General features: G+C 39.8%; 1 protein-coding gene across 9 annotated transcripts in view; it reads right to left on the minus strand.

Annotated features, from left to right (window-relative positions):
* Window positions 1–206: 206 nt before the first annotated feature.
* Window positions 207–12,870, minus strand: part of elavl2 (ELAV like neuron-specific RNA binding protein 2) — a 28,238-nt gene continuing 15,574 nt past the window's right edge. For 6 of the 9 annotated variants that reach the window (XM_020611425.1, XM_020611429.1, XM_020611433.1 and 3 more), the window contains 5 exons: window positions 9,285–9,388; window positions 7,476–7,629; window positions 5,595–5,820; window positions 4,222–4,260; window positions 207–2,751 (listed from right to left, as the gene is read on the minus strand). In XM_020611425.1, coding sequence (XP_020467081.1) covers window positions 2,424–2,751; window positions 4,222–4,260; window positions 5,595–5,820; window positions 7,476–7,629; window positions 9,285–9,388 — 851 coding nt within the window. In that variant the 3' untranslated portion in view covers window positions 207–2,423. The remainder of the gene's footprint in view (window positions 2,752–4,221; window positions 4,261–5,594; window positions 5,821–7,475; window positions 7,630–9,284; window positions 9,389–12,870) is intronic. The other 3 variants (XM_020611430.1, XM_020611432.1, XM_020611431.1) reach the window with 3 other exon arrangements.

The raw sequence follows: 12,870 nt of genomic DNA on the forward strand, positions 1-12,870 counted from the left end.
ACTATAAGTCGCACTTTTTTTCATGGTTTGGCTGGTCCTGCGACGTATACTCAGGAGCGACTTATAGTCCGGAAAATACGGTACTTAAACTAAAATAAAAGCACAAGTTAAAGTTGTGAAAAGGGAGACATTTTTACATTACGTCGGCACAGACACTTTGTAGTTAACAGGAAAAAAGGAATGATGGGATCCATCCACAAACTGCATTGCCCTTCAACTTATTTATTCATGTACAGAACATGGAAAAAATCCAAAGTATTCAAACACAAAAGAACATGTACATCCTTTTAGATACTCCAGTTATTCTATTCCAAAATGCTGTGAACCTAGTCAGACTATACAGCTTCAAATAAATAATCATTCTTAGATAAAGAATTGCGATGAGAGGTGGGAGGGTACAGTTTTTCATGCCGGACCAGCAGCACAATTTGTCAAAGAACATATTATAAAGGAAGTTGCAAAAAAGAAAATTTCAACAATGACAGGTCAGGCATGGAAAAAAATGTACTCTCTCCCCCACAGCAGCAAGTATCACAACTCATCTAGACTTAAACGTTTACAAGTAACACAAAGGAAGGAATAGATAAACAAGAAAAAGCTGTTGCAAAGATAATTATATAATGCATAGCACACTGCTCATTTAAAGGGGAAGCATGACTAGTAATTGGTTCCAATACCAAGCAGGATGCAGGTGAAGTATTAAGTGCACCTAAGGCTCAGCCAGCCTCCATTTGTTCAAGACGAGTTCGATGTTCTTCTACAAACTCTTGCAACCAATTTTGCGATCAATGGAACTGCTTCACCGACTTCCCCAAAGTGAATAAAGCGATATACACCTTGATGCGATTTTAGACAGGTTATATGCATTACGTATATGAGTATGAAAAAAAGTAATCAAATAGTTCAAAACTGTGGTTTATATCCATTCTTTACCACAAATATATATCTATAATGTTTATATATAAAAACAAAACAAATGTCTATAGCTTAATACCTTATTTTTCCTTTTTTTCTTTTTTTACAAAGCAAGACTATCTACAGACCAAACAACCAACGAATTTGATGCACTTTAATGCTAGTCCATGGGACAACAAATCAGTTTTTCAAGTGATGGGGAAACTAAAAATTCAAAAGGTTAATATCCAAAATGAAATACCTTACATACTCCATAAAAGAAAAATATAAATACAATTCCCAATGAAAATCAAACTAGAACCTAAAATAAGTCTGCCGAATACTCAAAAACAAAACAAAACAAACTTATTTACATAGCTCGAAGCTCTGAGTAATCCATTCTGTTCTCCAGATTTGTTTTTCTTACGCTGCTGCCTTCACTGGCTTGTCCTCAAATCTTTCGTACAAAGCAGGTAAAAACCCTTATTGGTTGCTATTAAGACTGTCTAGTGATGGGTACACCACAACACGCCGCAAGCGCCGTCTGAAGGGAATCCTTTAGGAAGAACTGATTTTTAGCCCCCATGTACCTTTTAAGATTTCTACACTGTAAATTTCTGCATGCCCATTTTGTGAATCAACCTTTGTATTTTTGTCCTTTTCCCAAATCAAATAGCGAGTTGCTAGTGGCGACAACCGGGATGACGGGGACCCACAGATTTTTACAAATGAAACCAGCACTGCCATTGATTCTGTAATCGAAAGATACTGTAATACAAAGATCTCAAAAGGTCTTTTACATCATAAATCTCTCCAGAAATTTCAACCACTGCAAACTTTCTTGTAAAGTTCAAAAGCTCACAAGGTGTCATATGAAGATATTTCTCAAAGTATCCAAGTCAAAATATTTTGTTCCAGGTCCAGTAAAAAGTTTCTCCAAATTTTTCTTTTTATAAAAATAGATGCTTTTCAAACCCACATCAAAGAGGTTCTTAGCTCTTTGGCAAGGTACTGCTTTAAGAATTTTTTTTGTCTTTTATTAAGTTTACAATAAGCAACATTATGCAGCCAACCAATAACCAACTTATATTACAATAAACAGAATACTTACAAAAACAAATCTGCAAAAAGCTCAAACTAAGTACTTGCTAACCACTGAGGGCATAACGCACCTTAGGCAAATGAGGACAGAGAAATACAAAAGGAAATCACCACACATAACCTTACAACACTTACGATTGCAAACCAGATGCGCAACAAAACGACAAAACCTATAGTAACATTTTAGATGGTCCATCTGTAAAGACAGCAAGAGAATTCAACATCACAGGCATTAAAACCTGCAGTATTTTTTCCTGTTTTACTGAGAAGATTCATAGCATAGAAATAAAAAAGAAAAAAAAAAAATCACATTGTTGGATGCTAAATATTGTTTTTCCTTGTAACACTGATTTACAAAGCTGTTACTAATGTAGAAAGTTACGGTCAACACGCTTCCATTTTCTGTTTCTGCTGAATTTCAGTGGGTATTAGGCTTTGTGTGTTTTGTTGGTTTTGAACGAGACTTGCAGCACTCTGTCCCCGAGGCGATATCCATTCAAGCTGGCAATAGCCACAGCTGCCTCGTCGTAGTTGGTCATGGTGACAAACCCAAATCCTTTGCACTTGTTTGTATTGAAGTCACGAATAACCTTGACATTTGTGACGGCACCAAACGGCCCAAACATCTGCCAAAGGATGCTTTCATCGGCATCTGGAGCCAGGTTGTAGACAAAGATACACCAGCCAGTGCCTGCGTGCCCGGGGATGTTGATGCCAGCCAAGCTGGTCACCCCATCAATGGCCATAGGAGAGAACCTGTGGTAAAATACAAAGGTAAACTGGTTTAAGGAAAGAGCCAAAAGGGGCCTTTTAAAAGCCTAACAAAATCTGAGAGGTGTCTGCAGGGATCAGAACCAGGAAGGTTTCATTCTGCTCTTGCTCCTTCATTAATCATTAGATTTTTAGACTTGTTCTCTGATACGTAAATACTGTCAGTTGGGCACCATATCAAAGTGCCAAGGCTGGAATAAAAAGGCATGCAAAAGCCCTGGCGTTTGGTGAATTACAAACAAAACTCAAGGTGCATGGAAAGCCTATGAATTATTGCAGCAGGTGTCACATAAGATTAGCTGCTCCACTTGGTCTCTCAGGATCATCAGCCACGACGACAGGTGTGCTCCCAGCATTAAGGACTTAAGAGAGATCTGACAACGAAGACGCCAGCCAACGAGCAGGACAGAAGAGAAATCACAAGGCTATTGTTAGCTGTGATGGGCCTTTGAGCTTACAGGGGACTGGACTTCAATCACACTTGGGGAAAATAAAGATTCTGACAAAACTCTGCTTCAACAAACTGGTATCCCAGCAAATCCTGAAAGACATCTGATGCAACCAAGTTTTAAAACAGGATGGGGTTGTTCATAATAGATCAAGGTGAAGATGAAGCTCAAAATACAAGTATGCAATTTTGTGCAATAGCAAGTAAAGAATTGTAAAATTCTGCCCTTTGTTAAGCAGCCAATGCTTTAATCTTGACATGTTGTGACATTATGTCAAGATTAAAGCGCTTCACTGTCACTAGCTGTATTTTAAAGAGTGACACTGAGTGGAAATTGTGTTTGTTGGGCACATGACTGACCCTGCACACCTGACTTAGGGAACTCTATGCAAGGCCAATACAACAGAGTAAGGTAGTGTTTAGAAAGTGTCGCCCTGCTCTGCACACCAGACTGTTTAACACTGCAGCCGAGCAGACAATGCGCTGTGTTTGACAATGAATTCAATGTCTCAGGGTGCCGTTTGACAATGAATTCAATGTCTCAGGGCATCAGTGGTAAACAATCCCACCTCACAATGAGGGTGCCAAGTTTGATCCCGACTGTCGTGGAAAGCTCATGTTTAGTGACACCTAACACTGGTCTCTTCCTAGAAGCATGCCTGGCTCACACCAGTCTACCTTTCTCCATCTTGCACACATGCTAAATATTTACATCACTTGCTGCTAAAACAACCTGGAAATCTCTCACCAACTGAATTATGTATACATTTGTTTGTAGACAGCACTAATGCATGCACACAAAAGCATTTTTCTTTGATCAACAACCTCATATTGAATCAGTGCTACCTTATGCAGTGTTAACTGCCTACGCAACATTGCCGAGAGCTAATGCAGAGACAAACAAAAAAAAACAAAACAAAAAAAATCCCATCAGCTCCCTCATGTCTGAATTTCCCTTAGGTTCAATTAAAGCAGATTGGAAAATCTAAAAAAGAAAATCAATTTACCTTTTGACTCCATAGGCCATGTTCAGCAGATTGTCCAATCTAAAAAAAAAAAACAACCCCCAAATGTTTCACCTTGGAGAAAAGCTTATTCTGGAGGTTGATGATGCATTTTGGCAGGATGACAGAGATGAGTAATAGTTCTGATACCATAACCAAAGCCAGCTATTCCACTCAAGTGAATCCAAGACTATTGCCCTCATCAACCCACTGACTGAACTTTAGGGTTGCAGCGGTATCCCGACTTCACAGTATTGCCAAACACGCAACGCCTGCTCAGCTTTCTTCCCTGTCAGACTCAGCAATGGGCGCCACGTGCGGTGGACAAACTGCAACAAGAAGGAAGCCGATAACTCACCAAACTGTATCCACCCAAAAAGAAACTTAAAACAGCAGTGCGAGATTTCTTTGGATATCTCAAAAACACCATCCACCTCAGCCAGCTATTACAATAAAATCCTGCTTTTACATCAGCACATGAACGATACGACATGCAATGATATATTACAGGATATACATGTGTAGTAGGCTACAACACTTTTCTGCATCGAGTAGCCTACTTCTACTTTTAAGTAGATTTTCAAGATACGTTTATTTTCAAACTTGTAACAAACTAGGCTACTTTTACAGTCACAGTAGTACTTTTAATTAAGGATCGAATACTTACTGCTACTGAAACATGATGCTTTAAATACAACATGTTATACTTACATGCTTTCTTAAAAAGTTTATAATTCTGTTTCGTCTTTAGGGTCAGGCTGTGATCCAGCTCAATCAGCTGGCAGTTACTTGAAAAAAAAACCCTTTTGTTTTCATTCTTGAGGATCGTTGTAGCTGACAACAGGAATTGAGCAATATTGTATACTATCATTTAGAGACATACCATGAAAATCTCATACCGGTGCAACCCTACTGACTTAATATTCAACCGACACTACAGTGTCAACAGGAGACGTTCAGGCTGCAAATATTGCAGCCTTGTGATGTCTTGCATACCACTGAGATCAATCAGTGGACTGAAGAGCAATATATGGATTTATTTTCACATTTACGGCCACCAACTAGGCCAACTTTTTAAAAGTGTTTAGACCATCTACTGAATTATCCACCAGAGTATTGCTCATCTCATTTCAAACTCATTTGTGGTGTATGCCTACATCTGCAACAGGAGGAACACAGCAAAGTTGAAAATGAATATGGGGATGAATTATTCTGTCCAGAGTATTGATGAGCTCCAACACAGAATATTTTCATAATACTGCTGAGAGACTATTTAAATGCTAATTTTAAAAAGCCTCAGAAGGCCAACAGATCACTAGCACTATTAACTAGGCTTGGCTCTAATCAGATTTTGTTTTTTGGTGTGCCCCTTTTACCTGAAGCGTTGTGCCTGCTGTGCGAGAGGTCCTGGGTACCTTCGATTGGGTGACTGATACAGCTGGGACAGCAGCGCCTGGCTGGTCTTCTGGCTTGGATTGTTTGCAAACTTCACTGTAATGGGCTCGGTGGCACCGGGCGGCTTCTGACAGTTCAGACCTTTTATGGCCTCCTCAGCCTCAACTCGCCGATCAAAACGGATGAAGCCCACTCCTCTGGAAACACCTGAGGGGTATATATGACCGCAAGATCAGCTGCCCGTCGACTTGATAGCCGTGAAGACATTCACACAAACAGCTTTAACAGCAACTTGACCAAATATTCCAATTATAAATTTACCTGTTGAATTAACTAATGATTAGTGTATCCAAACCTGGTGCATCTCAGGGTGCAGTACACTGCTGTGAAGATGCAGTGGCCTCAAATGCTACAAAGTTCTGAATTAGACATGAGAAACAGCTGAAAACACTACAATTCCTAATTAGCAATTCTTATAACTAAACTGATACTCATGAAATATACATTCTTATACAAGGAAGAGTGAATTAAAAACATGAGCCTATATACACTGCCAGAACATAAAGGAAATGTGTTCCACATTAAGAAATAATGCAGAGACTGAAATACATACAAGAGGAGGCAGCAAACATTATTGACCCAACCCAAATGAAGTAAAACTGAAAATATCAAAATCCAAATTTGTGTTGCAGAGAAACAAAAAAAAAAAAGGTAATAAGACAGCTTAAAACAGAGAAAAAGGGGGGGGGGGGGAATCAGACCTGGACTGAAGAGGAGCACAGATGTCGACAAAATTTATTCAATGAAAAACATTTTTACTGACAGCTTATTTGTGTTACAACAGGAGTTACCAAGTTGTTGTTATCTAGCTAGCTTTCAGGTAGCTGTTTCATAAATCTACTTGCTTTCTTGAAGTTAGTTTGCAGCAACAAAGAGGTTCATTTGAATTAGCTCCTGCCCTCTTGAGACATCCATACATGTGTTTTGGCTCCTATTCTCGCCCGATAATCAGCCAGGAGCTTCAGCATCTTTGCAAAGTCAGAGGTCCGTCCCTCCAGTCTCCCGTGCACTACAAGCAGCACCATCCAGCAGTTTGATATTTGTTTTATAATGCATTTCTCAAGGTTTGTGCATGCATGCCAGTAAAGGAGCTTTGATTCATGTATGCATTTTGCCCTTGAAAGCCACATTAACATGCATAAGTTACACAATGAATTAACTGTTGGCCTGTTAATTTGTGAGCAAAAGCAGGTTGTAATCCTGCTTTGGTTTCAGGCAACCAATTTCCCAATTTCTTACCTGCTCAATCATGGATTGCTCCATTGAAACAATGAATTATCTCAAAACAAGATGTTTTTGTTAGACAAAGACGACCAGCGGCTGCATGCCTGAAGAACCATTACATTCCGGCAGCACACAGGGACAGAGCCGCTGGGAAATGTCACAATGAAAGATTCTGTTCATTAGTGTTTCATAAGGGCGTTCTGCTTCCAAGTGATAGTTTAGAAAATTGAAAATGTAACTGCGCTAAATGCATTTCATTTTTTGGCATGAAACAGACATATACAGTACATCTTGGGGATAGGTAGAGAAAGAGGGAAGCAGCAAGACAAGTGCAGGCAGAAGGAAGACTGGAGGGAAAAAAGAAATTAAGCATCGAGTCCTGCTACTTTACACCTACTTCATATTCTATCAATCCCATGCATATTTATGAACATTTCCAACAGAAAATTTCATCTGTGGACATCATACCACCACCTCTGATATTTCCCAGACCCGGCTGTGTCATGGGTGGGAGGAGGTGGAAGAAAGAAGCTCAGTTAGAAAGCTAAGCTGTGGGACAGCTGTCATGTCCTACTCACCAGTCACCTGGTCCACCAGAATGCGTGAGGTAATGATGCGTCCATACTGAGAGAAGAGCTGTTCCAGTTCTTTCTGAGTCATGGTTTTTGGCAAGCCGCTGACGTACAAATTTGCATCTCTGATGGAGGCGGAGCTCGGACGCGCATAGGAAACCTACAGGAAGAGACCGTTCACATGACCAGTACATCACAACCACGTTTAAGCACACGCATCTCTGCAAACAGTTCATCAGATCACCTTTTTGGCACATTAGTGAACTCACAGAAGAGCAGATACAATGATCTCAAACACCAACTCACTTTGGAGAGGATCTGGACACAATATTTTGTATGTAACAAATATTAGCCTAAGTGGCATCCTAATGCGAAAAATGCCACTTAGATGTTTGAGTGTGTGTGAGAGAGTGGGGCTGAGTGAAACGATGCAATGTGCAGCGCTACAATACAGTAAAGACTTTACCTATTAAAAATATAATAGAAGATCAAGATAAATCGATGGCGGATGGTATTGTTTTCTCTGGGCAGTCATTAATACACCTGGGCCTATGTGTGGGGAAACACTACACTGTGTTTTATCTAAGATACTATACAAAGCACTTCCAGTACAAGGACTCAAGACAATTTGCTAAAGTAATCTTCAGACTAAATGAAGAAAAAGTGACTAACAAATTATTCAAGTAAAGAGCAAATGACTGAGGCAACTACTCAATTTTCAAGTCTTTCCAAAGTTTATCTATTGAGCTCCTGGACTCCATCAATGTTTAGTGACTGGGTCTAGATTAGGGATGGGAATCAAGCTCGGTACTTTTAAGGGTACCGACCGAATTACTTGAAATCACTTATTAAACCTTCAAAAAGGATTCTTTTGCTCTCAGCTATTCCACTTGGTGACCCTGTTCCTGCCCTGAAGGGAAGCCTGACAAAGTGAACGTGAAAGCCAAAATTCCCTGCCCACGGCCAGGCCGCTCCCTTGTTTCTCTTGATCCCTGCCTCCCTTCCAGTCTCACCTTCACACTTCATTTGATGCTAATATTTGCAAAGTATATTCCTCTCCCTCACTGGGGTTTATCTGCACTTCTGACAGAGCAGCTAGAGAATTTTGGATGTGTGCAGGGGGAGGAAAAAAAAAGTTCCCATGTTCTACTTTCAGAGGTATGAACTGAGAAGAGGCAGACAGAAAAAGGTGTATTCGATTCACAGAAATAAAAGTGGCATGGCTCAATATACCACATCTTGCCAATATTAAAATGTTACAGAAATAATCAAGCATGCAGTTTAGATTTAGTGCTAATCCAATATGATATTTTTGCCCATAGACATTTTCTCTAGTGCCCCTCTGCCTGATGTCAAAGGACTATCTGGCCAACTCCTTATTAGGCCCCTGAAAAATATCAAATTAATAATCTGGCTCAACCATCCACAAATCCTGCAGCACTATATGAAGCAAACGAGTTTCTCCACCAGCCCCCTGAGAGCTACGTTGCCTGGTGAATGCTAATGGCAGCCACCTCCCTGTAAAGGCATACAGCAGTACTACAGCACATGCAACCATAGAAACAGTTCTGCTCTACTTGAGGCCCAGGCAAAGCCACCTGTGCTGAGATTAACAATAGCAGCCCGCCACCCCACCCATTTCTCCAGCCTCATTATACTTCGACTAACCCAGAGAGCTAGACATGAACGGCATATCTTGGAGTTTTGCTACTGGTCATGAATAGTAACAGAATTCAATGAGGAAGAAAAGAATGGATGTCAATGTCTGATGGCAGTTAAATAATAATAAACCAGCAGCTATGCATGACATCTTACCTTGATGGTTTTGGTCTGAAGTCTCAAGCCATTTAAGGTATTGATGGCTTTCTCTGCGTCCTTCGGGTCCACGTAATTGACAAATCCATAGCCTAGGCTCTGTCCTGCAATCAAGACCAGAAGACATCCAACGTCACACTGAGGTGAAACTGAAAGTGTTGAATACAAAAATGGCTCTTATGAATCAGTGGTGAATGGCATCACTCAGAAAAAGTCAAACACTAGGACTGTGTCTTATCTTCAGTGCAAGATTACAAACCCATTTACAAAACGATTTTGGCTTACAGCCTACAGTAAATTCTCCAACCCTCAAAACTCTTAACATGTCTTAAATTAAAAATGACAGGCAATTGCACTGCTTTCACACCAACTCATCTGACAGTGCAGTAGCCAAGGCTCAATGTGTTCTCCCTCTACGGTTTCTCTCTAAAACGTACAATAGATTGACACCCACTCTTTATGTGCACAGAGGCAATTCAATTTCCTCCACCCACACTGCTGGGTCTCTCTGCAATTCCACTGCCGGTCAAGTTCACTAGCTCATGCAGCTTCAGCATATTAATACAGTCCATAAGCAACTCGAATTTTATCTCCAACTTTACTTGAAATTAGAGGCCAATATTTTCCCACACAACCCACTAGCAACAGACGGGTTCAGACAACATTTAATGCACTTTCCCCACTCAAATGGGAAGAGTGTCCACACTTTTAACGGGTAGTTTTAAAAAAAGTATTAAAATAGGAACAGGTGTTACAGAAGCTAGACACTTAACTGTCAAATATTAACTTGCAGCAATGCAACAAGTGTCCTTTACATCTGAATTCCTTATGCGGATGCCTACCGACTTGATTCGGCTCGCCACCACGAGTCACTACTGTCATAAGCTGTTCTACAGTGATTGAATTAATAAAGTCAATTCCACCTTGTATCTCGGGGACAGATGCCTAGAGAAACACTTAGCTTTTGAAATGAGCTGGGGAAGCCTGGTGTTGTACTGTACACGTATATGGACATGTAAGATCTAAAATCTGCTGCATCCACTCATAACTGGGAGGCCTTCAACATCTTCTAGAAACAACTTGCTGACTTGCAGCTGTCATTAAGGAGTAGCGGAGCCATGCTGATGGGATGCACAAAAAAAAAAAAAACACACAACTGTACCCAGCTTCCTGTAAAAGACTAGTGTTGTCCACAGTGGGAGGACAATAAAAGACCAAGCAAGAACATTTAAAGCCAAGTGGAAGCTTGCATCTCTAGTGATTACTCAATATCTGAAGTAGCACCAGTACACAGATGTAGGCTGGCTTAAATCCATCGCCATAGGGCCAGAGGAGAGGCAAAAGCAACAATCTGGCAGGTATAGCATTTTATATGCAGCTGAAATAAAAAAAAAACAAAAAAAAAAACTGATATACGACTTTGAGGCTTCGAATACCAGAATTTATTTTCGAACCGAGTTTAAAGCCAGTTTCCCTCCACCCCATTTCAAGCTTTTATCTGTTAAAAATACTAGTTTAACTGGCTATTTTATAACAGTGTGTCATCCATCCATGTCACAACATGTATAATGAAAAGGATGCCTTATAAATGCACTGAAACCAGCTGTTCAACAGTCCTAGGGATTTAAAAGCAGGGGTAGTGCATCGATTTAAGGCGGCCCATCAGCTTCATCGGGCCTGGTCATTTAGTTTCCCACCAACACTGCGACTTGAAACAGAAATAATAACCATCATAAATACATCTGGCACTAGCACATAAAAAGTAATAAAGGGCGTGCTACAACTTCAGCATCTCATTCAGATCAAGCACTGGAACCGCACACCAATTATCTTTGTTTCTTCCAAACAAGCTCTATCCTTAGGTGTCTGATTAGACAAGTTAAATAGCCAAGAACCCAGCCTTCCCAGTTGGCTACAGTTGTATTTCTTTAATAAAAAAAAAAACTCCTTTCATACAACTAATTACTACAAATCAAATCACTACTGATGCCAAGAGCACTTTGGATTTGTGCTGTAAAAAGACCCCATCCACTTTCACTAAAGACTGTAGTTCAGCCGTCATCCCACAGCCAAACTAACACGTTGTCTGCAAACAAAGTGAAACTGTGCACTTATATATCACTTGTTCCTTTTCTAGCACAACATGTTTTCACAGATGTGAACTTTTAACACAAGATGAACATGACTGCAGTGTTACATGTGGGCATGCACACAAATCTAACAGCTCACATTTTCTACAATAGAGCGAGCCAAACAACTGACACCTACTGTAATATAGGAACAGTTTGAGAAAAATTTAAATATACAAAAGGATTTTTACTGCTTAACTACAACTAAAGAGAACCGATTTCAAAAAGTGTACAAATTCAACTCCAACACTTAAAAACAAGTGCCCCAAACAGCCCTTTGCAGGGTGACAAGCAGCCAAAAAGAAAAAGACAGCCATACAAGTACACACCTATTTAGCACAGTGGCCCTGTACACAGACAAACCTAAATCTAGTTGTACATTTCCAGACATGATGAAATTAGACCGTCACACACTGTCAGGTTAAAATTTATGCAGGTACTTCCATCTATTTCAGTGACTGAGAACATCTACATGACTGGTGCAAATTTATTTGAATTTTAAACATGGTTAAAAAAAAAATACCTGTGAATTCAACAACGTACACTATGTTAATAAAGGGCAACAGGCCATTTGATGTAATTTGTCATGTGGCTCAGAGGACATTTTTTTTAAAAATTCACCATCATCTTGACCAGTTACATCCCGTTGAGCTCTCTGTAAACTACTAAAATTATGCAAGAACAAAATGCAGGATAGTAGCGAGCAAAGTTGTGCTGATTGGATGACGACACTGGAGCAACGTCAAGGTCAACAGACTGCCGACTCTAGAACTAAAGGCAGATGCCTACTCAAGTACAACAGATATCTGTAGTCAGGTATTTTCATTTTATTACTTCCTACATTTTAGATGCAAATATTATACTTTAGTTACTTTTCAGAACCAGATGAACACAAAAACACAATAATAAGACATCTGATCTATTGTGGACTTTTTGTATAGCTACCCAGCAGTAATTCTAATTAAATGCACACAAGCTAGTTAAAACTAGCTCCCCTTTTCCCAGCTGCAACATTGTTATGGACAGAATAATACATCAGGAATTACAAGACGAGGTTATACAGGAATGTGCCATTCTGCACAAGTCCTTTGTTTGATGCTAAAACTTAATCTAAGTAACATTTTGAATGCAGGTCTTTTACTTTTAACAGTATTTTTACACTGTTGTATTGCTATTTAAGTAAAGGACCCCCACCACTGCTTGCCCTGAAGATACATTGCCTACACATTCTAAATACACCATGCAAGATTTCAATGTGCGGTCTTTTTTTTTTTTTAACCTTGCAGGATGTCATGACATCCTAGCTAACCTCTCAACACAACACAAATCAGCCACAAACAACGAGAGATATAGACAGATTTTTTCTTTAATTAAATATTAAGCCCAACTTTCTACTTTTATTTTGCAGGGGTATTTGCATTCCAGCTAATTTCAGGTCAGTTCAATGATGGAAAAAA

This window comes from Monopterus albus, unplaced genomic scaffold (genome assembly GCF_001952655.1).
Source record: "Monopterus albus unplaced genomic scaffold, M_albus_1.0 scaffold113.1, whole genome shotgun sequence".
Taxonomy (NCBI): domain Eukaryota; kingdom Metazoa; phylum Chordata; class Actinopteri; order Synbranchiformes; family Synbranchidae; genus Monopterus; species Monopterus albus.